Raw genomic sequence first — 24,918 nt, forward strand, 5'->3', positions numbered from 1 at the left:
AAAGGCCCAACAAAAACAATAGGGTTCCCTGCCCCGCAGGGCTTGGGAACCGCGTTGCTCTGCAAAACGCGGTCCCAGCCCTACTCGGGCTTGGCCCCCTAACTAGAACTGCAAGCAGTTGTGGACGGGGGCCAAGCCGTCCCGTGCGACTCGGGATCGGGCGTCGTCGTCCGCGGCGCCGGCCCCTCGCTTCACGGAATCCGGGGATGTAAAGTTTTTGAATGTGGGATGTTCGGTTCAGGAGTTATAGACCAAAAGGCGAAGAAATGGCAGAGAAAGATGCTGAAGTGTGTTTTTGGCGGCCCCTTTTGGAGCAATGTAAGGAGAAAGTAGAACCAACAATAGGACAAACACATGTGTGAAGTTTGGTGTCAATAGGATGAATCGTTTTGGATTTAGGAGCAGTTTGGTACAAGGTAGCTAATGTGCAAATGTTGAAAGTGCTACCGTTTGGTCTTCCGACGGTCGTAGAGAAATTATTTAGTCAACTTTTGTTCGTGGGAGTCCATAGAGCATAATGCTTTTGGTTTCGTCCGAATCGGATAAAAACTGTAGGAGGTGTGTGTTTTGGTGACTGACACAGTTTTTGCGATGTAGCGAAAAAAAATCCCACCCGCAAATGTGCGTGGCCTATCTCAAAAGATGCAGCTGACTTGCGGGCATCTGTGGATGTAAAGTTTTGGACTGTGGGATGTTCGGTGTGGAAGTTATAGCCCCAAACGCGTTTTATTTGCGTTTTGTGGTTTTGGCGCCCCCTGTGGATGACATTCGCAAAACTGCGTTAGATAGAAAGATGTAGCTCAATGTACCAAAGAAGTGGATGTCAAGTTTTTGAATGTGCGATGTTTGGTTGCGGAGTTATGAGCAAAATCAAATTGTCTACCTCTCCACGTTTTTGAATTTTCCCGCCAAATAGTTCGAAACAGGAAGTGAAAGTGCAAAACTAATATGTTGAATAAATCCGGCATACATAGGAATTTCTTGGCCAGATTTTTTTTATAGACTCAGGTATGCCCCATGATAGTCTCCCTTGAGTTTCAAGAAAATTCGCTTTTTTTTTTTTTTCGGGGGGATTTGCGCGAATGTTTGAAGCGCTACCGTTTGGTCTTCCGATGGTCGTAGAAAAATTCTTCATCTTACTTTTGCTCGTGGGAGTCGGTAGAGCATAATGCTTTTGGTTTCGTCCAAATCGGGCGAAAACTGTAGGAGGAGTATGTTTTGGTGACTGACACAGTTTTTGCGATGTAGCGAAAAATTTATATATACGCAAATGGGCGTGGCCTATCTCAAAAGATGCAGCTGACTTGTGTGCATCTGTGGATATAAAGTTTTTGACTGTCGGACTTTCGGTGCGGAAGTTATAGCCCAAAACGCCTTTTCCTTTGTTGTAGCGCCACCTAGTGGCCGGGATGTCTGCATTTTTTTGTATGCTGAGAGACCGGGGCTCTGAACTAGTGATGCAAGTGGCATGTCCCAACCCTTTACGGTTTGGGCTGCAGCACCACTTTAAAACATGGAAGAATAATAATAATAACTAGAACTGCGAGCAGTTGTGAACGGGGGCCAAGCCTCCCATGCGACTCGGGATCTGGCGTCGTCGTCCGCGGCGCCGGCCCCTCGCTTCACGGAATCCGGGGATGTAAAGTTTTTGAATGTGGGATGTTTGGTTTGGGAGTTATAGACCAAAACGCAAAGAAAACGCAGAGAAAGATGCTCAAGGGTGTTTTTGGCGCCCCCTTTTGGAGCACTTTAAGGAAAAAGTAGAAACAACCTGAGAACTATAGGATAAACACATTTGTGAAGTTTGGTGTTAATAGGATGAATCGTTTTGGATTTAGGAGCAGTTTGGTACAAGGTAGCTAATGTGCAAATCTTTAAAGCGCTACCGTTTGGTCTTCTGATGGTCGTAGAAAAATTCTTTATACAACTTTTGCTCGTGGGAGTCGGTAGAGCATAATGCTTTTGGTTTCGTCCAAATCGGGCAAAAACTGTAGGAGGAGTGTGTTTTGGTGACTGACACAGTTTTTGCGATGTAGGGAAAAAAAATCCCATAGGCAAATGGGCGTGGCCTATCTGAAAAGATGCAGCTGACTTGTGGGCATCTGTGGATATAAAGTTTTTGACTGTGGGATGTTCGGTGTGGAAGTTATAGCCCCAAACGAGTTTTCTTTGCTTTTTGTGGTTTTGGCGCCCCCTATGGATGACATTCACAAAACAACGTTAGATAGAAAGATGCAGCTTAATGTACCAAACAAGTAGATGTCAAGTTTTTGAATGTGCGATGTTCGGTTGGGGAGTTATAGCAAAATCCAATTGTCAACCTCTCCATTGTAAAGACACTTTTTTGAATTTCCCGCCAAAACACTTAGGAAATGGCGAAAACAGGCAAAAAAATTGAAAAACTCTTTTTTTTAATAAGTCCCGCCCAGAAAGGAATTTCTTGCCCATATTTTTGCCATAGACTCAGGTATGCCCCATGATAGTCTCCCTTGAGTTTCAAGAAAATCCCTTTTTTTTTTTTTTTTAACGGATTTTCGCAAATCTTTAAAGCGCTACCGTTTGGTCTTCCGATGGTCGTAGAAGAATTATTTGACCAACTTCTGCTCGTGGGAGTTGGTAGAGCATAATGTTTTTGGTTTCGTATAAATCGGGCAAAAACTGTAGGAGGAGTATGTTTTGGTGACTGACACAGTTTTTGCGATATAGCGAAAAATCTATATATACGCAAATGGGCGTGGCCTATCTCAAAAGATGCATCTAACTTGTGTGCATCAGTGGATATAAAGTTTTTGACTGTCGGACTTTCGGTGCGGAAGTTATAGCCCAAAACGCCTTTTCCTTTGTTGTAGCGCCACCTAGTGGCCGGGATGTCTGAATTTTTTCCTCTGCGTACGTACCATGGACCTGGATAAGCCATGCAAGTGGCATGTCCCAACCCTTTACGGTTTGGGCTGCAGCACCACTTTTACGCATGGAAGAATAAGAATAAAGAATAAAGAATAAAGAATAATCCCAGCAAAAACAATAGGGTTCCCTGCCCCGCAGGGCTTGGGAACCGCGTTGCTCTGCAAAACGCGGTCCCAGCCCTTCTCGGGCTTGGCCCCCTAATGACATAATTGTTTTAGATGATATCAAGCTCCAGCTGCAGTACTGATGTGATAGCAGTTCACTGTTCCCTATACTTCAGCTCTCTTGCTTTTCGTTTTCTTGTCCATCTCTGCACTTTCTTGCACCTTTCCCTCATCCCTGCCTCTCAGTTATATTCCATTTTCCAGCTTTCTGCCATCTATTACCTCGCCTTTAAAACATTCTCCTGCCCGCATTTCTCTTTCTGTCTTATCTCTGCCTCCCCATTGTTTCTCTGTGATGATGATGCAGCTCCTTTTTATTCACCAGGGGCTACAATTGTACGGACAGCAGGCATTTTCTGGCAGACAGCCATCTTACTTTTATTTTCCTGATTTTTTTTTAAACTTTTCTTCTTTTCTTTTTATTATAACCGACACCATCCGTCTTCAGCCTGGCTCCTACTGGGTATAATTGGCTGTATTAGCGCTGAGTGCTAGCAGGAGTTCCCTGAGTTTCCCATTCATCATAAGCACACACTTCCTGAATGGCAAAAGTCAGCCTATACAGTAGCTCTGTTGGGGGAAAAGAGCCCAAGGGACTGACTCTGTCTCCCCTTGAGAGCAAGAGTTTGACAGCAGGCATCTCCTGATCTTTGACTGTAAAATAAAAATGACATGGCCCTGGTGGAGTGATGCCGGCATTTGCAGACATATGTTTAACTTGAGCCAGACCCTCCAGACAGCCCTTCACTATAACGTATTCCATATTGTGTCAGCGCCGTGGCTAATAATGGCAGATTCCAATCCATAATTTATCAGCTCCGGTGATCATATGTGCAATTATACACTGACGGGCCTGCCGTTAAAAGACGAGGTGAACTATTGTTTTTATGTCTAGTTGTTAAAGGGGCTGCGGCAGTAAAAGGAAACACTGGTTTTTACAGCGTTCACAAACGATTTAAAATGCCAATTACATCCCCACAGAGACAATCCAGGAGATTTATCTCCCGATGCCACTCGACCAGACATATTGTTATATAGGCTGCTGGCTTTTTGCGGCTCGCTGTGTTTAAAATTTAACAGGCTGTGTTTCCGTGGCGTCTCTTTGTTTTGATATAGTGGGCCACCGGGCACGCACACTGCTGAATTAAATATCAGCCCCACTGCCCTGCAGCCTTGTCAAATGTGATGCTATCACACATGGTGACACACCCACTGCACAAAGACACATCCTACCTGTGTACAAAGACACACAATGGGGTATTCAGAAAATACACCTGTATTTTGCACTCTCACACACACACACACACACTTGTACTGCTATAGAGGACACTCATTGACATAATGCTTTTCCTAGCCCCTAACCCCAGCCCTAACCATCAAAACTAAATGCCTAACCTCAAACCTTACTCTAACCCTAACATAAACATATAACATACCTGAACCTTAAAACCTAGTCTTAACCCTCATCCAAAGTGAAAACCAGCCAAAATGTCCTCACTCTTCAAGTCTAAAACTCAATGGGTTCTCACAAAAATAGTTGTACAGGTACATACATACACACACACACACACACACAATAAATTAGCATCTGTATTCCGATCACACAACCTTCTGTCCAGAGCCCATACTGCCTCTAATAGACTTTTACATTCGTCCTGTTTTTGAAATGGGTAAGCTGTCAGGACAGGAGGAGAACAGAGAGCTTTTGGCCGGTGTTATATACAGCTGCAGAAAGGTCAGAGTGGGAGATAAACCCCGCCTAGCAGTAAATCCTGGTTTATTAAATGGCCCCTGGTGACGGAAATTATTGGAGAAAATACTGAGACTGCAAACCTGTGCTGCATCCAAATCCCACATATTATACAAGTAGAATATAGTGTATGTCTTACTAAACTGTCTTTGCTGTTAGTATAAAGTTATTTAATGCACTTTACTTTTCAGTTACTGAAAAAAGTTCAATATGTTTTGACTATCAATTAAAAAAACGTGAAGTCTGTCTGTTAAACTTAACAAAGACATTGCTAAATGTTTTGCCAAAGATCCATTGTCCGTTAGCTGTCCCCCCTTTATCTACTATTTGTTTTAATTCTTTGCAGCTGTGAACATCTCCTTTGTTTCATTTGGCATTGTCGAACAGCGGTATCCATCCAATGTACACTTACAAATCAAGCAGTTTTCATAGGGATGCTGACTGTTTGGGAATAGTTCATTTTCTCGTCTTTGTTTTATGGTAATCAACAATTCACAGTATATACACTCTTAAATCCTTATTAGATTTTCACAGGGACAAATGTATGTGGACTGGACACAGACATTACACTCCTATGTCATTGCACGCCACATTACAAAACTGTGGGCAGCCATCTGCTGCTAACACACCCGCCACTCTTTTGGTTGTATGCCTTCAAACCAATTTCAAAGGGATTTGCTTCTATTAGGCAAGCTTCAGGGTGGTGAATCCCTCACATAGTGTTTGTCTGTGATCCAGAGTTGTTTGACACCAAACTGGAAAATCCATTTATTCATGGACCAACAGTGTGTTAGGCATGGGGGCATTGTCATGGCTTTCCCCAACTGTTGCCTCAAAGTTGGAAGCACAATATTGTCTTCAATATACTTAAATCCTTGAATGGGTTGGTGGTTGGCCAACCTTATTTGCAAATGCATGTCACCATACTTAATATGACCATATAGTATCCAGGCAATTATATGCTGAATTATAATAAGTGTCAATATGTTGGAACACTGAAAAAGACCGAGTAGATGAATTCCTTGTGTTTTTGGGTTTCTGTGAACACATGTGCCTGCAGCTGTGTGACTATCTTACCCAACAGCATTAACCCTCATCTTTACCTGCACTGCAATCAATTTGTCAGCATTTCCTTTGTTCCTTTTCTGAAGAGCTTACAGCGTGAACACCTTAGTCAAACCATAGTTTCAAAATCCAACAAGTTTTTTTTCTCTCTAAATGAACTCAAACACTGTGAATCCAGAACTAAATGTGTCTTCCCTGAGGTCAGTACCCTTCCAGAATTGCTCTCGGCACACTTTACCCAGAACTAATTAGGCCTTAAATCTTTTTCTCCATCTCCCTTTCATACAACATTATTTATTCCATCCTTTGAAATGTGCACTTATTAATTGTTCCGCTTAACTGATTTTTGTAATGGTGTGTGCGTGTGTGTGTGTGTGTGTGTGCGTGTGTGTGCGTGTGTGTGTGTGTGTGTGTGTGTTTGTGTGTGTGTGTGTGTGTGTGTGTGGGTGCGTGCATGTGTGTGTGCCGGAGGTGAGTGCATCTGTAATCGAAAAGCCAAATGAGAATTCTCATGCCGCGATGACGATGCAAAGCCACACATCAAAGCCATCGCTCATACATTATCGCTGACCTTGAGCCAAAATGGCAAAACGCTCTTCCTCCCTCCACCCTTTGAAAATAAAACTATTAGCTTCACTGAACTGTGAATCTGTCGGCCGACCTCATTAGGATTATTGTTTCATCTGTATTGCAGATTGCATCCAGTGTCGCTGTAATAAATGTAAATGGCACACACAAAGGTTAGCGGTTAGCAGTGAATGTGTCAACCTCATGTAGGAAGTTCTTCTTCTTCATAACAGCAGAGCAGCAGAAAACATGGCCTCCCTTTCTTTTTTCCCCCCCTCCCCACTCTTTGTCTGCGGTCCCTGGGTCACCTCTGATGTGCTGGCTAAGCAGTAATGTCTTTATTGGATCCAAGCCGACCCCTAGGTTCACCCACACAAAGTTCCAGACCTGGCACACATCAGAGCTGTATCAACACTTGGAGAATACTCAACCTCCGGGGCTAAAGCACTACAGGCCTCTTCAAATAAACCACAAATGTCTGTGCCAGGAAAAAAAGGAAGAAAAAAACACAAGAAGAAGAAGAATCTCTCTTTTCAGCTAAATGGATTGAGAGAGAGAGAGAGTGGGAGAGAGGGAGAGAGGGAGAGAGAGAGTAAAGGAAGACAACCTACAGTGCTGTGGTGAAAGATGCGAATGAGAGAGAGGAGTCATTCGATGCCTTTATCCTGCGTTCCTGAGGCATCCGGAGGCTCAGCTCTGGCGGCTTAGCCCTCGTCATTAGCAGCTTTAGATTTAATTAGCCGTCATTAAGCCTCTGTTTTACTGGGGGAGCTTACAAATATTTAATCACTGTTTGGGTGATGTACCGTGTGCGTAGCGTTGTTTGTGTGAGAGAGCCGAGGGAGGAACGACGAACTAAAGAGACGGATTTTAGATCATCTCTCAGAGTCGTTTACAATGCACATAGGTCTGAGACGTGTTTGGATATGTGTTTTATTTTTTTGTCGCCATTCTAGGGAATACACATGTAAAATACACAATGTAACTCTGGTTGTTATTTGTAAAGGAGGAACATAGAATGCTAATGCTTAGGTACAAATGTGTGTACATTTCTTCATCTTGTAATCTAGTTCCAGCCTCTTTCACCCTCTGTCTGAAACGCTCCGTTTTAGCACATGCCCCCCCCCCCCTTCTGAAAAGCCCAATCTGCTTTGATTGACCAGATCATTTACCTACAAGCAAAGTTACCACCGCAGCCTCAGGTGGGGCTACCTATGTGGAGCATGATGCTAATGAGATTCAGAGTTACTGTACCTCACCATCCATAGCTCATTTTCTGACCCAAAATAAACTAACTGGGTTGTCTTTGGTCAGCCTTTATGGGTTGGTAGGGACACCAAATTCCCAAATATGTGTGCATAAACACTGAAAAAGTGAGTTATTCCTAATGTGTCCCTCTTTTTTCATCAACTAAACTCCCCACTTTGCTGACAACACCTCCTCCTCCTCCTTCTCTGCAGGCTGTGTTTGGAGGCGAGGGACCCCTACTGTGGCTGGGACTTCAGGCAGCGCCGATGCACCACTCTGGAAGACAGCTCCAACATGAGCCAGTGGAAGCAGAACATCACTGTTTGTCCGGTAAGAGCGACTCCGCCAACACAGCGTTTACTGTAACACGGTAACACATCTGTCCTCGGGGGGGCTGATAGACTCCCTGCTGATGATGTCATCTCAGGGTGACATCATCCATGACTCACGACTTGTCACTGTGTGTATTGTACAAGACAGAGAAGAGATAGAGGCGTATATAGTCGAGATTGAAACGATGGTGAATTGGAATGAACTGGAAGGAATTTGATTATACAGAGATCAACTGGGATTGAATTTAACTGAAGTGAATATTCCTCTATAATCCTGTTAAAACCTCTCTATCTTTAGCTCTTAAATAGAAAAGTCCCCGTCTGGCAGCACAAGTCATGCACTGTAATATTACTTTACTTCTATACGCTCAGAGCAATAACCGTGCACTATAGTATCACTCAGTTCAATCAGCTGTTAAGTAACGTTTTGCCGGCCTAACCAATTTTGCGCATGTTGGAAGGAAGGAGAGTGGACGTATAGGGCCTTTACAATTTGAAAAAACTTTTTTTATTAAGTCTCTCAAGTCTCAACTAATTTCTACCCTTAATTGGAATTGATTTATGACACTGTGCCCACCAATGATATGTGCTGTGGTTAGTCACCCCCCCCCCCACACACACACACACACACACATACACACGCACACACACACACACACACACACACACACACACACACACACACTACAAGGCCTATATACTTCTACTATACGCTCTGAGTAATAACACTACTGACTCAGTGGATGATTTTATTTTTTATTTTTTCAGCTGCGGAACCAAACCACCAATGGAGGCTTCGGACCCTGGGCTCCATGGCAACCCTGTAACAACGACGACGGTGTTGATGGCGTGAGCTCCTGTCTGTGTCGCTCCAGGTCATGTGACAGTCCGGCCCCGCGCTGCGGAGGCAGGAACTGTGAGGGCCCCACCATCGAGGTGTCCAACTGCTCCAGGTAGGCAAAGAACAAATAAATATACAGTATATTTTTTATTTAATTTTGTTTTGAAAAAAAATATTTAAGATAATGAAAAATAGCTACAATCACCATCATGTGTATTAATCATATTAATCTTGATTTTATTTTATTTTTGACTATCACTTGTCCAATCAAAGGCATGTTGTATTTAGACATTTTTATTACAATTAGACAGTCTTATGACAATATAACAATGAATGTGCTGGTAAAAAGATATTTTTCAATCAATGGACAAAAGAAAGTAATCATTGCCTTTGCTAAAAGTGGGAAAGACTTGATTACAAAACTACAAGGAGTATAGTTAGACATCTTGATTTTGTTGTCGCCCCCAATGTCAGATCAAGGTGGTCTCTAAATCTGCATTTTATAAGAACACAAACAAAAAACAGGACTAAAACAGGGTTATGGTTAGCATGCAGGAAAGACTCAGAGAGATGTATTCATATCCATGTATTCCCTCATCTCCAATACTGTGAATTACTGTAACAGTGTCTTGTCCAGTCTTTCTGAAATGAGCTGCAGATTTCAAACGCGAAACCAGGGGGGGATCAGTGCACATTAAAAACCTGTTCTTAAATCTTTAAAATGGCTACTTGTTCATTACAGAATAGATTTAAAGTGCAGTTGCTAGTTAATGAATAACTTAGCAGCCTTTGGGCAAAAAATTCATTTCTGATATGCTTGAAGAATATCAACCCCAATAGGTCCCTTAGATATTTAGGAAGCAGTCAGTCTGCAGCTCCCTCAGGTCTAAAGCTCAGTGACTATATGCAGATTCATATTCATTTCCCTATTGCACTTTTCCTCTATTACATTTTGCCCATCATTGTACAGAACATATTTTCTTCTCTGTTATGTACTGTTTTAATGCGTTTCATTTCATTTAATCCACTTCAATTGATTTTATTTAGCTGTTCATGGTATTCCAGCTATTGCTATACTGCATTTACAGTATATGCCTTATTTTAGTGTGCTTTACGAATTAGCCTATTTTGCCTAAAACAAAGCTGATGCTGTCGATTTGCATAATATCTATTAATATTACACACAATAATTAGAATCAATGTATCATAAATAAATATTATTTTTCTAATTGAGGTTGGGTGAGCTCTTTTTGTATTCTGGCTCAGTGGACATTATATTAATATGCAATGATCATTGTGCACATTAAGTTTTTATCATTTTGCAAATGAGTCTAGTCCAGGTTCAAGTTCAGAACTCCAACATGGTTTCGTGAACTGCTGCTATTGTAGCCGCCACGTCCTGATTGACTTAAACATACTCACCTCAGGGCACAATTTGCAGACTGACAGAACATGAGAAAAGATCATAAAAGTGAGGAATCCTATCAGATGAATGTAGGTGACGTCCATGTTTCTCCTTGTGACAGCTCTCAGCTGCTCTGTCTACCGGCCAATCAGTGTTACAGAGAACGGAGCTGACACACAGAGCCCAGGCACCTTCATGCTGTGCCACATTTAATCCTTGGTGTCCAAATTGAATTGTGCTTTTGCAGAAAGTGGCAATTAAATCATGAGGAGTGCAACCCAGGAACAGAGCACTTAAGCAAATTGAATGAATGTGTCTCAGTCTGAAGGAGCTCTGTATGTGTGTTTGCATTTGATTTTATGCAGAATCAGAGTCATTATTGGACCAAGCTAAAATCGCGCTTTTTCTTATTATTTTTTTTTCTTTCACATAACCTTGTGGCAGAATAATACCAAAATCGAGGGGAGAATACTTTTGCATGCTTCAGAACCATATGTGAGTTAAGTATGAGGTAATATTGAGTGTCTGTTGCCATAGAAACGGAGGCTGGACGCCCTGGTCGTCATGGGGACAGTGCAGCACAACCTGTGGTACGGGCTTTGAGCTGCGACAGCGTTCCTGTAACAACCCGTCACCCCGACACGGAGGCCGAGTGTGTGTGGGGCCCAGCAGGGATGAGAGGTGAGGAGGGGCTCATGTATCATAGTCCAACTAGGTTTATTCAATACAATGTTTGTCATTGACTTCATGTAAGTATTATAATAGACACCATAGGGTGAATAGGGTACAATGTAGATATCATTGTAAAACTCGCAGTTGATTACTTACATGGACCAATTTTTACGGAATGGTTTGAATAGATATAATATATTGGCAATATCTCATTTTATAAATCAAAAAATACAATGTTCATGTCTCAAAAATGCATATTTGGAAGGTTTTTAACAACAACATGTATCTTAAATCAGAAATATAACAACATATGAACAAATCCTACAGAAATGTGCTAAGAATGATTGTGGTTGGTAGATGTAAGTTGAGGTTTTTGGTTCAGAGTATTGAAAATAACTAAAAGGTGAAATCCAAGTCAAATCTCAATTCATTAATTTATGTGACTACAATCAGACTCAAGTCCAAGTGTCAAGTCCTTGGCTCTCTTCTCTACTGTATTTCTGCTACAAAATAACTTCCAATTGACATAATCTCCACAGGTTCTGCAATGAAGGTGTGACCTGCCCTCAGCCCATATTCTGGTCCCCCTGGGGCTCCTGGACCAAGTGCAGCACAGAGTGTGGGGGAGGGGTCCACTCCAGGGTCCGCAGCTGTGAGAATGGCAACAGCTGTCCAGGATGTGCACTGGTAGAATAAAACGCACGCGCGCACACACACACACACACACATACACACACACCGATTTATAAACATAAACAGATAAACAAAGACATAGAATAACATTCTTCAATCTCAGTATTATATATGCCAAGTCTGTATTTGTGCAAGGACAATTTAAAAATGTTGTTTGAACAGCGAAATGCTGTGGCTTTGTCAGAAAATCTTCCAGTTGGTCCTCTGTTTGTTTGAGGATAAACAGGGACACTTTAATGAAGCGAGAGCAAATTCCTTTTTAGAGGTGAACAGGGGATGAGGACAGCCGGTAAAGAAAAACAGACAGTTTTCGATTTTCTCTCCCGACCTTGGATGAGTCGGCTTAAGTCAGGACAGAGGCAGCGACGTGTACACAAAAGATGTCTGTAAAATGTCAATGATATGCTTGACGTCAAATCAAAATGTCACATATCTTTTTTTTTTTATGGTGATGGCTTTTGTCACTGTGAGGTGATTGACTCTGGGTGTTGACTGATTTGAAAACGTCACATCAATATTTCAGTGTCCCCACACACTTAGTACACTTGTAAAGGTGATACCCTGGTTAAACCTTTTACCTACAGTCAGAGATTGGTACCAAATTGATCTTATTTGCAGATTGGTAAAAAAAAGTCCCCCTCAAATCAAACAAGTAACCCCGACACTAATGGACAGATCCCTCAAGATTTTTAAAACTACATGACCTTTTCCTCAAATACCACTCTCAGAATAATCACATCTTGATAGCAAAATAATCATTAACTGGTGTTGGTTTGGTGATGGTTTAAAGCTATAGTGCTTAACATCTGTCCCCCCCCCATGAGCAATTCTGTTTATTTTTTATTTTTGTCGAGCTGATAGGCTCAATAAACCTTGTGTGAACTTGTTTGGCGAAGGCTTGAGGGTAACCACCATTTATTTTTAAACCAAAAAGTTACGCACTATAGCTTTAATGAACATTGCCAGAACTTTGCCAGAACTTTCTAGCAGGGCCTTTTCACATGCAGTTGTTTAATACATTGTGAACAACACTTTACCACACTATGCCTCCGCTGACTTTTGCCACCTTTTCTCCTGCAGGAATACAAGGCGTGTAACCTGGAGGCTTGTCCCGAGGTGAAGAGGAACACTCCGTGGACTCCCTGGATGCCTGTGAACGTGACTCAGGGCGGGGCGAGGCAGGAGCAGAGGATGCGTTACATGTGCCGCGCCCACCTGCCTGACCCACACGAGCTGCAGATAGGACGCAGGAAGGTGGAGACGCGCTTCTGTCCCAACGACGGCACGGCAGCATGCGAGACGGACAGTAAGTCAACCAGCTAACCAGACCACAGTGACAAGTCAATGTACTGTTGGTATTGTGTGTGAGGAGTTGTAGGAACTGTCGGTTTGTGTTCATTCTTGCTGCACCCCCTTTGGACAAAAGCGGTAGTGATTTTACTACGCCAGCTGTAGTTCCTGGGTGAGCCTAGGACCAACCCATGACAAAGCCATTGAGAAAAACTATATCAAAATAAAGGCAACGTCTTTTTTTTGTTCTATTGCATGTGCATGTGCTGGTAAATGTCAGTCGGATGATAATCTGTTATCTGTATCTGTGTGTAAACAGAAGCATTCAGTACTGCAGAGACCTCAACACAAAAACATTTAGAAAATCTATGAGAAGGCGAGATTTCTCTCCCAGTCAGAAGCTGACATGTTGAAACGGCCCTCCTGTGTGACCTGTTAGCTCCCCTACACGCTGTTAGTGACGGGGTCGCGGTCCAGCACCTCCAGACACACACACACACACACACACACACACACACACACACACACACACACACACACACACACACACACACACACACACACAGAGACTGAGCAACACAGGGTCACAGTCTGCTGCTCTCCACTGGTGGCTTTTTCACGGCCCCCCTCCCTCTCCTGAATCGATTACCTCTCTCCTCCTGTCAGCCTCCTTGGGGGGAACCACATCGACTGTGACAAACATTTGAAACTGTGTCAGCAGGGAGGGAACTGTGCGACGCATGATCGACACAGATAGAGTTTGAGAGAAAGGACAGAGCGAGAAAATATACCCGCTGGCAAAGTCATATACACGGTGTAGCTTCCCTCAGAATCAGTATGCTTCACATCTCGGGTATAACGTCTTTTAACTCTCTCCACCTGACAGTTACTGCACAATGCATAATGTATTCTAACCTGGAGCGGCTCTTTCTCTTTCTTCTGTCTACAGCCCTAGTGGAGGAGCTCCTGAAGACACCGGTGGTTAGAGTGGCGGGCGCCGGCTGGTCGTCATGGGAGACCTGGTCCAGCTGTTCACAGAGTTGTGCCAAAGGCTATCGCACCCGCCGGAGAAGCTGTGCCGGACCGGAGGGCAAGAGCGCCCCCGTGGCATGCAGGGGCTCACCGGTGGAGTACCAGGACTGTAACGTACAGGCATGTCCAGGTCAGTCAAGGATTTAATAAGAGCCATGTTTACACTGTGAATGATTTCAACACAACGCAAAAGTATTTTTTTTTTATCATTGGGGCCGTTTGTTTACATGATAACAGCGTTTGCAACGTCTTGAAAACGTAAACTTTTGAAACCAGCTTCCAGAGGGGAATCTTTTCGAAAAGCATCTCCAGCGTCACCATGTGAATAGCAATGCCAATCACTGTGTTAACGATGACATCACGGCTCCACTCCACGCATGCATTTATTGTCAAATAACCACACGTGCGTTAGAAGTTTACAAGACAACGCTGCAGCATCACTGTGATCAGTGGAGAGTGTTAATGCACTTGACCTGTCAACACCGTGATATGTGCGCCTTTCTCCCATTTGTTGCTTCGGTTTCTATTATTTGAAGTAAATTTTAATGCAAGATGACCTTATTAACTTTAAACTGTGGTGAAGAGTGGAGTCTTCCAGACAGTCTTTCAGACATATTGGCTCATTAAATCTCTGGCGTTTTAAAATCTGAGGGAAACCTTCAGTTTGGCAACTGTATTGAAGTGTACCAAAAAATTTAAAAAATAAATCTTGTTGCGCTTCTATCTGGTACTGTTGGATTTGAGAACAATCTCATATCTCTTTCTTTTTTTTATCAAGTCATTCCAAGAGTCTATTCTATACCACTTAAATACAGGAAATTACAGACCCTCAAATGTGGTAAAGATAAAGTCAGTTATTGGCCTCTTTTCTGGCGTTTTCAGTATATTACGGGTTCACAAAGAAGCGACCACATGCACGCTAAGAGACAGAGATGGAGACGGACAGAGAGAAAGGTCAATGGTGGTAGTAACATACTGCTGAGTGGATCATTAGCTTCATTAGCTAATGGTAAGCAGCAGCTGCAGCAGTGCGGAGAGAGTCTTTTGGACAAATGGAGTTATCTATTTCAAACTCCTCATCAAACCATAATCAGCTGACCTAGAACTCTGCTGACCACAGAGCGCTACACTGACAAGCTACACTTATTAAAGCAGACTGAGGTCGGGCATATAGATGAAGGCATGCATACTATCTCTCTCTCTCTCTCTCTCTCTCTCTCTCTCTCGTCTCATCTCTCTCTCACACACACACTCTCTCACACAAACGGCGCACACACACACACACACAATGGCATGCTGAAGGTCTGAACTCCTCTTCAGAGTTCGCCCTAAATATTCATGACTGGTACCTTTATGAATGAATGATTTATGATTGGTTGGGGCAAAGCTGATCAAATTCCTATGGTGTTCCTGCCGTAGAGTTGTATACATCGACATGAAATGCTTAGGAGGTTAGTTTAGCAACTGACATATGTAACTTGAAGAAGCTCAGGAGAGGTGGCCTTGGTTTCCTCCCATTGGGAAGAAGCCCAATCAGAAAGTCTTTTGCCATGACTATCACGTGTACAGTGAGTCTCATAGCGCCTGTCCCGGCTAGACACACGGCTTGAGAAGGACAAGGCCAGCGACAGAAGAGAGAATGAGTGCAAAATAGTAATTGAAAGTGACATTAGGGGAGAAGGATGGAGGCAATAGAGGTTGTAGGAGGGATATGAATGAATAGTGTGGTAGGGCGTGCGGTGGAAAAAGGTGTGTGTGTGTGTGTGTGTGTGTGTGTGTGTGTGTGTGTGTGTGTGTGTGTGTGTGTGTGTGTGTGTGTGTGTGTGTGTGTGTGTGTGTGTGTGTGTGTGTGTGTGTGTGTGTGTGTGTGTGTGTGTGTGTGTGTGTGTGTGTGTGTGTGTGTGTGTGTGTGTGTGTGTGTGTGTGTGTGTGTGTGCGCGCGTGCGCGCGCGCGTGTGAGAGAAAAGGCAGGCAGTCACTGAGGTGGTTGGTAAGAGCATACAGCTTTCACAAGATTGCATATCATTCTTACGTAATGAAAATGTATCTTTCATGTCTATAGTAAATTTGCAGAAATGTTTTTACTTTTTGGAATACCTCAGAATGCATCACTCAAAACCTGAAGTTGCATTTCATATAAATGATAAGGTAGCGCAACGAAAGATAATGAGTTGGCTCAAATAAAGGCAGTTTTCCTTCAAACTTAATGAGTTTTATTTGGCTTCAAAACTAAGGAATCCGGTGAAGACAGTTGCCTTGAAAATGGTCAAACCAATAGTCTTGAGTCAAATGTCAAGTCTGTCTGCTGCCTTTTTAACACAGGACTTGTGGCTCGGGTCAATGTCTGAATGTGTTGCTGCTCTGCCAATACATACGGCTCATCCAAATCAAAGTGTCTGAAAGTGAGCAGCATGGAGGTCGGGAATTTTTGCTCTTATGGACTTTGTATTTCTCAACATAAACAACAACAACAACATAACATGACAGCCGGCCAAGACAGGCAGGCAGTAAGAGAACCATAAAAACAGCATGTGAGTCAGGTAGCCGGCGGTGGGTTGGTCAGTAATTCAGTGAGCCCACCAGTCAGACAAACAGCCAGTTAAGTCTGAGAGAAAGGTGGCAGACTGTGTGTGTGAGCTGGGGCAGAGTTAAGTGGTCACAGCCTGCCTCACTCTCTGTGTGTCACACTAATCCACTCAGATAATGAAGTTTTCTTCAGCGCGGTAACCACGGCAACAGCGACTTGGGCATTAGCCTGTCAACCAGCCCGTCAATTAGTCAGTCACGCTCTTCTGATTAGATCTTATGCAACATTACCGGTCCCCATGGGAACACTGCATTCACTAGGACGGGACAATGCAAATACAAAAAGAAAATATAATAAGGGGGAGAGCGCAAAGAAAACCAAATAGACATGTTCTCTTGCTGTAAAACATAGAAGGTGGGAGAAAAGTTAAACATAGAATGAATGTGTAGGGCGTTTGCAACATTATAATATTTAAAAGTATGAGAAGACGAAGAAAGAAAGACTGATTGTGTTTATTGTTTGTAGTAGCTGCATAGGTATTCAAAATAGGCCAGCAGCACAAACAGCTGGAGTCCACTTTAAACTGATTTTTGGCCCCTGGGGGTTCACAACAACAACACAAAACAAAGAGAAAATAACAGAGCAGTCGCGTAGAGTCAAGTTGTCAACAATTCTTATACAGTAGGTTAATTGCAAGCTGTGTTAGTAAGGGTAAGTCTCTAGATACTGACCAGTGTTAATAGTGTTCATAGCTGAGGACAAATCCTTTCCATTAGTCTGGTATTTAAATATTAAATATGAGCACTTTATTGTTCTAGGATTGAAGAGCTCATAAATTGAGACAACTTTTTCTTCACTTTGAAGTTGCAAGTTGTTCAGGCTGAAAGGGAGTCAAGCATCAAGACAAGTCCATAGACATTATAACTACCATAACAGTCACACATAGTGGCAATAGTAAAAGATTAAACTAAATCAAGTAGACAAGAGGATTGTTAAATGTGCCAGAAATATACAAGAATATTAATAATTAAATCAATTAATTAGTAGCTCTGGATTAAATCACTCATAAATAAATTACATCGGCTCGACATGATGGTAAAGTTCTACACTTACATTAGAATGCATTTCCTCTAATAGCACTTTAAAAACTCTTTGAACTTAAAATGGATCTGATGTAAATTGGTAACAAATTTACATTAAACTCTCTTTCCTAAAGTTGGACTAAAGTTGAAACTTTTTTGTTTAAATTGTAAATTGGTAGCATATTCAATTCTTAAGAATCTCTGTGGAAATACAGTATGTCTCCCGCATAATTATTTCATTCATGTTGGGCTTATGAATAGATATTTGATCCTTCTAGGCTTTCTCTTTTAGATGTTTGCATTTGAGGTTATTCAACCTGAGCTGAAATGAATCCATGTTTGGTTGAGAAAATGTTTCTCCTGATATATTATATCACCGAAAGGAAAATAATAGTCTGAAATGGTAGCCGCGGGATAGTGTGTGTCTTATGGTAGGATGGCCTAGAGAGGAAGAGGGGCCGACCAGTAACCATAAGGTCGCTGGTTTGATCCCCGGCACAGGACAGGAGGGTGTTAGTACTAAAACTAGTGGTGGCTGGTATGACATCTACGCCCTCCATCTCTACCATTGTGTCCTTGAGCAAGGCACTTAACCCCAAACTGCTCCAGGGGTGCTGTATTATGGCTGACACTGCGCTCTGACCCCCTCCGAAGTGTGCTAACTTGAGATATGCGAAAAGACGAATTTCAATGTGCCTTGTGTAAATCGACTAATAAAGATAACTTAACTTATTATATTGACAAATTATATTGTGATTATGTAATGTAAACATGTGTGTGTGTCTGTGTGTTCCAGTAAAAGGTGCTTGGTCCTGCTGGTCCTCATGGTCTTCGTGCTCGGTGGGTTGCGGTGGCGGTCACTACCAACGCACGCGCTCCTGTAACAGCCCTGCGCCCGCCACCGGAGGAGACATCTGCATAGGACTGCACACTGAAGAGGCCCTGTGCAACACACACACTTGCGATGGTGAGTGAGGTCACACATACATTTGGAAATCTAAACTCTGTCATGGAAGTCCTTTCATCGCGCCTCCAGGCAGACATTCATCCCCCCACACACACACACACACAGTTTAATTTATGTGTTGTCCCCCTATTGCTAAATTGCTCATTTTTATGTTTTCCTAATGAATGAAGCAGGTCTTAGATATATGAAAAGATAAACAGACTCATGCCGAGCAAACAAGCACGTCCTCCCACCGTGTCATTTCCCTGCTGTGCTGCTGGAGGTCTAAGCGCCATGGCAACTTCTCTGGAAAGGTTATTAAAGAGGTTTCATTTGTTTGGGTCTGAAAATATGGAAATCTGACATAATGTGTCTGAAGCTGTGAGTACATGTTGGATACTGACAGTGTCACATGTACAGTTTATCTAACTCTAGTTCCTTCGTAGTTTTTGCGGCTTAAGTCATTTTATTAACAAAACAATTAAGCTTTTTGTTTATTTGTTCATTTGGCATTTAAAGGTCACCTATTATTTTTGCTTTTTCATGGTTTTTCAACATGAATATGGGTCCCTGTTTTGACAAGAGACCCCCAAAGCATGTACCTTTGATTAGCATGCAGGGAAGGCTGCTAAAAGTCAGAAATAAGCTCTTCTTCACATTTGTCTACTAGATTGGATAGCCATTGTAGCTAACACCAAGCTTAGAATAGAGATAGCAGGATTGGTGTACGAGTCCTTCCCCAGACTGACCTGCACATCTATTATTCCGTTGCTTTTATTAACTTTAATGGCAGTGTTAACATAAAAAGGCCCATGTAAAGAACTAAAGTTACAACTCAAATTCACAAACAAAAGTTGCTTATGCCCAAAGTTGGATGTAAAGTAAAGGTTAAGATAAGGTTTTGAAATGTTTTTTTTTTTTTGGTTCCTTGATTTGGAGGTTAGCCTTGCATGTGATGATGAGATTTATAACAACACCCTCTGCCCCCCAACCCCCCACCCCCTCTCTCTACTTCCATTCTGCTCCCACAAGGACACTAAAATATTCATGAGATATTCCTGCTAATCCAGGAGGGGGGGAAAAGTCCAGCATTGGAACTCACAATGAGGCTTCAGCCTAGAGTTTAATATCAAACAGCCTTCAACGTTTTGTCGCCACGGTGTGATTTCCATCTTTGTTTTATTGATTTTGCTGCAAAACAGTCGCTGCCTGGACATTGTTGTCTGGTGCACTCGTGTACGGTATATGTGTCCTTGTGTGTGTGGGTAGAGCACTGCCTTATAGAGAAAAGGATTTCTTCCTGAATTAAAGCCATTCAAGCCATTGCCAAACTATTGACAGAAAATTGATTATGCCTTTCACCTCCACAAAACTCTGTTTGTATTTCTCAGTATCGCAGCGTTTACAAACTGGTGTTGTCCCCCGAGACTGAGGCAGGAGCTCAAGAAGCGCCCACAAAATGTTTCAGTTGTTGATTCTTCTGCTAAGAAAAAACCTGGACGTACAGCAGAAGGAACAAAATCCATGAAGGCTTACCTCATGTAGATACGCCGACACTGTTATTGTAATAACTCAGAATTCCTAATGGGGGGCGACAGAAGTTACGCACTATAGCTTTAACTATTGTCTCCCTCAGTTGCTTTTCATTGTTAATCGGCCCGACTGTCATTCACGGGGAGGTTATCATAGCGCTTACAGTCAGCCTCCCTGGTAATTTTAGACAAGGAAAGGTAAACGGCTTTTTCGTCCCCCATTTGTCGAGATGCCCATCACTCTCCTTTATCAGGTCGTCTAGCAACATATCTCGTTATAGGACTGAGCCCATCCGCTGTCAGCCAAACAACCTCTCCTGCCCCCAGACTGTCTCCTTTGCCCGTTCATTTATTGACATCCGTCATCTATCTATCTATCTGGGTCCCAGGCTCCTGGTGCCGCCATCCATTCTGCATGTGTAATTACTACAGGCAAAGCTGGCTGTCAGTCACGGGTATATTTGATGCCCCTGTCACAGGTCATTTGATTAAAATCTCCTGCAGTAATGGGAGGGACAGCAGAGGAAGGACTGAATAGGACTGAATACTAACGAAGAGCCTTAGGGCCCTATGGCATTTTCCTTCTGACTCGACAGTGCGATCACGCAGCTTGTCTGGGTGACAAAAATAAATGGGAATAAATGAGACAACTAAAAGTGGACTGTTGTGATGCACTGTTATTAAAGGCGTTTGGGTTTTGAGTTGGTCGGTGTGTGTGGTTTTTTTTTGTTGTGTCTAGATAGTGAAGAGAGAAGTGAGCAGATGGTGGGGACCAAGCAGTTTCTTGTCGGTGAGTGGCAGACTGATAGAGAGGCCTGTCTTCTGTCTAAACTAAGGCCATCTTTGCCAACACTGCACACTCGAGAGCACCCTGAATAACAAAACCTTTTTCCATCCGTCTTTTCTTTGCAGTAGGCTGTGTGCTCCCTCCTCTCCGGTGCTTTTTATAGGGTGCAGCAGGTGGTGAAGTTAGCTTGAAGTTGGATTTTTGACAGATGGTTATCAGCAACGTCTTCACGTCTCCAACTTCCAACTAACTTCAACGCTGTGTCAGATTAGGGAACCTTCAAGGGCATTTCCTGGTTTCCTTTCAGTATGAGTTTGGTTTTTAAAAATGACAAAACATGTAAAAGATATATAGAGCAACAGAAGGTGGTAAATAAACAAGTCCCAAGTGTAAAGTTTTTTTCTTTTGACTGTCAGCAGAGGCAGGCTAACGTTCCCCTTGGCTACCAGTGTTTGAGCTAAGCTAACCTGGATGAGCGACCTTTGCCCATGTCTTAATCAAAAAATGCACGCACAGTTACAGGGACGGTTTCTGTCACCTTGTTCTTGTGCCGGAGAGTGAAAGGCATAAAGCTAAAAAAAAATTGTCGAACTATTCCTTTAAACCCTTTTTCAGTTGGCGGGTGTGTTTTCTGTGTGTGTGTCTAGAATATGGTTGTGCGCAAAGAAGGGAGCAGATGGTGGGGACTGAGCAGCTTGTCGGTGAGCAGAAGACTGATAGGGAAGGTAAAAAGAAAGAAGCCTAGCTGTCTCCTGCCTCTCTGGCCAAAACTGCACACTCGAGAGCACCCTGAATAACAAAACCTTTTTCCATCAGTCTTTTCTTTGCGGTGGCCTGTGTGCTCTCCCTCCTTCTCTGGTGCCTTTTTAAAGGGTGCAGCAAGTGCATGGTTCCAAAGGGGGTAGGAGGAGCTGAGTGAGGGGGTTTGGGAATTCTCTCTTTTTTCCTCTTGGGTAGGTGCCTTTTGTTTACCGCTCGGTCGCCCGCTGCGGGGAAACGCCACTAAAGCTTTGGCTCGTGGGACAAACATCTCCGCAATGCACTAAACAAACCCTCCACAGGTTTATACTTCCAATCCTGTTTACATCACAAGCACTTCTTCTTTTCGGTGTGTGTCCTCTTGTGGGCTATTCTGGCTGGTCAGTGAGGTCGGACGATTGTGGTGGTGGTGACAGCTTGGGTGGTCGACATTTTGGTTTGGTTTCCATGCCATCATCTGAGTTTGACTTGTGATGTGTTTGTATTCATTCATTTGCTTTTTGTTCTGTGTCTTAGGTGGCTGGATGGCCTGGTCCCTGTGGTCGGCCTGTGAGGAGTCAGGTTTGCAGATGAGGAGTCGGGTGTGTGGCGCTCAGAGCAACAGCCCCTGTGTGGGGAACAGCACGCAGCGAAGGGACTGCAACGAAATACCCGGTGAGTCAAGTCAGTAAGCGCTAAGATACACACACACACACACAGGACCAGGTGCAGTCTGCTTTGAAGTCCTCATAACAGGTGGTTGTTTGTCGTTTGAAGATAGCTAGAGTTGCAATGTTTCTTTGACATTTTCTCCGTGCACTGAAGTAATCTGCTCGTCTTAAAGGTGCACTATGCAGTTTCAGTGGAGGGGGATTTGTTTACATTTGAAGAACCTGCAATTAGTTTATAAAAAGTTAGTTTATAAAAAAATATTTTCACTGCATGTCATTCTAAATATTGAATAATTCGATCAGCATACATCAAAACTTAATTATTTTGAGTCACCTGGTACCAAAACTAAGACACGAATAAGTTTGTAAACAAAAAAGTGGGCCCTGCTGCTGTAAACAACAACAGTGAAACAGTAACTTTTCGGGTAGCTTTTCTAATTTCAAACGGTGTTCCAGGGATCCAATTTTCCTTTTCAGTTATAACAATAAATCTTCGAAAATGTTCACTTCTTTGTCACACCCAAAGTTGCATAATGCACCTTTAATGACCCATAATAAAGTTGTGAATGTGAATCCAACAGGTCCGTGGTCGACCCTGTTAGCCTGTCAGCGCACCTTGGTATTCTAATAACGATCCCAGAAAGGTTTCTACTGAAATGATCTTTCATGGCCTGCCAGCATTTGGCCCTCTCCACGCTCAGAATCCCTAATGAGTCCAGACCAAGGCCATTAATATTAATGGGTTGTCACAACACTAAACCACATTTTAATTTTATCGCAAAATCTCAATGTGGGGCTAGGGATGGATTTGTTAAGGTCACTTGCAGAGAGGGGCGGTGGCGGATGTGAGGAAGCTAAAAAAAAAAAAATTAGGCCAAAAAATTAATTATGAGATGTGGCACTGGATTTAAATCAGCTCACACACACACACACACACACACACGGTCATCAACCTTCCTCTTCTTTCGCTCTAGGATGTGTGGGGTACGGGACACATTGTAACTGTGAATTATTGTCCTGCTTTCAAATGTCTCCAACAGCAACCAAAGAGGATAAATCTGAACTGAGCAGACCTGTTTTCTCACTCAACAGTTCATGTTTTCTCTACAAAGTTTGTTGTTCATTGATTCAAAAAAAACCTCTCCCCGGACCGTTTACACAACATTTTTAAATGACATTTCAATTTCTCATCCACTGTTTTTGTTTTTGCATGTGTCAACTCCCCGTGATGTTACAGTCGGTGGTGGTTTTGTTCTGTAGGCTGTGTCTCCAGAGGAGAGTGTTTGCATGTGTGTGCATGTGTGTGTTTGCAATGCATGTATGTGTGTGTGCGTCTGACCCTGTGTTCCTCTCCTCTCCACAGTCATTCTCCCTGCATCTGGTTTTGATAAGGACCAACAGTGCGGAGGTAAGTGGATCAAACTGTGTGCATGTTATGTTCCCCCCCCCCCCCTATATGTTTTCCACAGATGCCTGTCCATGATGTGTGATTTCATGCATTATATGTACATTATTATTGTGTTCAGTTTGTTCAAAAGTTCGAGTAACATCCTCTCGGGAGAAAAGAAGAAACATAACTGTATGTGCAAAAATGTGTCTGGAACGGATTACAAGTTGTCCAACTATTGGGAAACTGACCATAGGCCAAGAAATGGCTAACATGGCATCGAAACTGAAAACTTTTTCATTATTGAGAGGAGGTATAAAACCAAAGTCCTTGAAAAGACATATCAACAAAGACATGCTAGACCTGTTTATCATGCAGGAATGGTTAGCGCTTGTAAAGTAGTCTTCCCTACCTGTCCTTGACCTACTGTTCTATTCAGTCCTATGAGAGAAAAAAATATGTTTTACTAAATCAGTCTCATTTTGCACCATCGAGTAGCCAGACGACATTTCATAAGTTCAATCAATCAAACTTTATTCATGTAACACTTTTCAAACACAGCGAAGGCCACACAAATTACTTCACCGAATACGGTTGAACGATTTTCCCTAACAACAGATATTTGATATCCAACTAACTCAATGGAAAGCTTAGCTGGGGATGATGTTTTACGGGTTGAGCTGATACAGCAAATAGCACGGTGTCAACAGCATAACATTTGTGAAAAAGCTATAGAATGTTATAGTTGAATCTGAGCCCTTTAATAACCATACATATATATTTTTTTTTTTTCATTTCCCCTCTAGCGTTTACCTCCATCCACCTGATCGCCACCGGTGTTTCCTGTTTCCTGGGGGCGGGGCTCCTGTCCTTCCTGATCTACGTCTACTGCCAGCGTTTCCACAAGCCTTCGCAGGAGTCGGCCATCATCCACCCCACCACCCCAAACCACCTCAACTACAAGGGCAACACCACGCCGAAGAACGAGAAGTACACACCCATGGAGTTCAAGGTGCGTGGTCCTGAGATAGGTGAAAGTAACACGAATGCAAATAGTAGGCCTATACTTTTTTTTTAAGTTTTTTTCTTTAACTTGGTGCACAAACCCACAATGTAAATGTGAAAGCATCAAGGTCGATGTATGTGATTCATGTTTTATTTACCAGCTTTATTCATGCATTTATCTCAATAGAGCGCTAATCGCAGCAAGATGAATTGCTCCACATTTTTTCTTCCTCCTCGCTCTTGTAAAGAACCTATATACTGTAGGCTTAATGCTTTT

At 42.8% G+C, this 24,918-nt stretch overlaps 1 protein-coding gene across 1 annotated transcript in view; it reads left to right on the forward strand.

Moving 5' to 3' along the window:
• Nucleotides 1-24,918, forward strand: part of sema5ba (sema domain, seven thrombospondin repeats (type 1 and type 1-like), transmembrane domain (TM) and short cytoplasmic domain, (semaphorin) 5Ba) — a gene marked incomplete at both ends in the record, with an annotated part of 90,012 nt that overhangs the window by 63,110 nt on the left and 1,984 nt on the right. The window contains 10 exons of the mRNA XM_080037795.1: nt 7,914-8,031; nt 8,802-8,986; nt 10,817-10,960; nt 11,491-11,638; nt 12,725-12,950; nt 13,884-14,096; nt 18,372-18,542; nt 22,116-22,253; nt 23,613-23,657; nt 24,443-24,648. Coding sequence (XP_079893921.1) covers nt 7,914-8,031; nt 8,802-8,986; nt 10,817-10,960; nt 11,491-11,638; nt 12,725-12,950; nt 13,884-14,096; nt 18,372-18,542; nt 22,116-22,253; nt 23,613-23,657; nt 24,443-24,648 — 1,594 coding nt within the window. The remainder of the gene's footprint in view (nt 1-7,913; nt 8,032-8,801; nt 8,987-10,816; nt 10,961-11,490; nt 11,639-12,724; nt 12,951-13,883; nt 14,097-18,371; nt 18,543-22,115; nt 22,254-23,612; nt 23,658-24,442; nt 24,649-24,918) is intronic.

This window comes from Ammodytes marinus (genome assembly GCF_949987685.1).
Source record: "Ammodytes marinus genome assembly, chromosome: 12".
Classification (NCBI taxonomy): domain Eukaryota; kingdom Metazoa; phylum Chordata; class Actinopteri; order Uranoscopiformes; family Ammodytidae; genus Ammodytes; species Ammodytes marinus.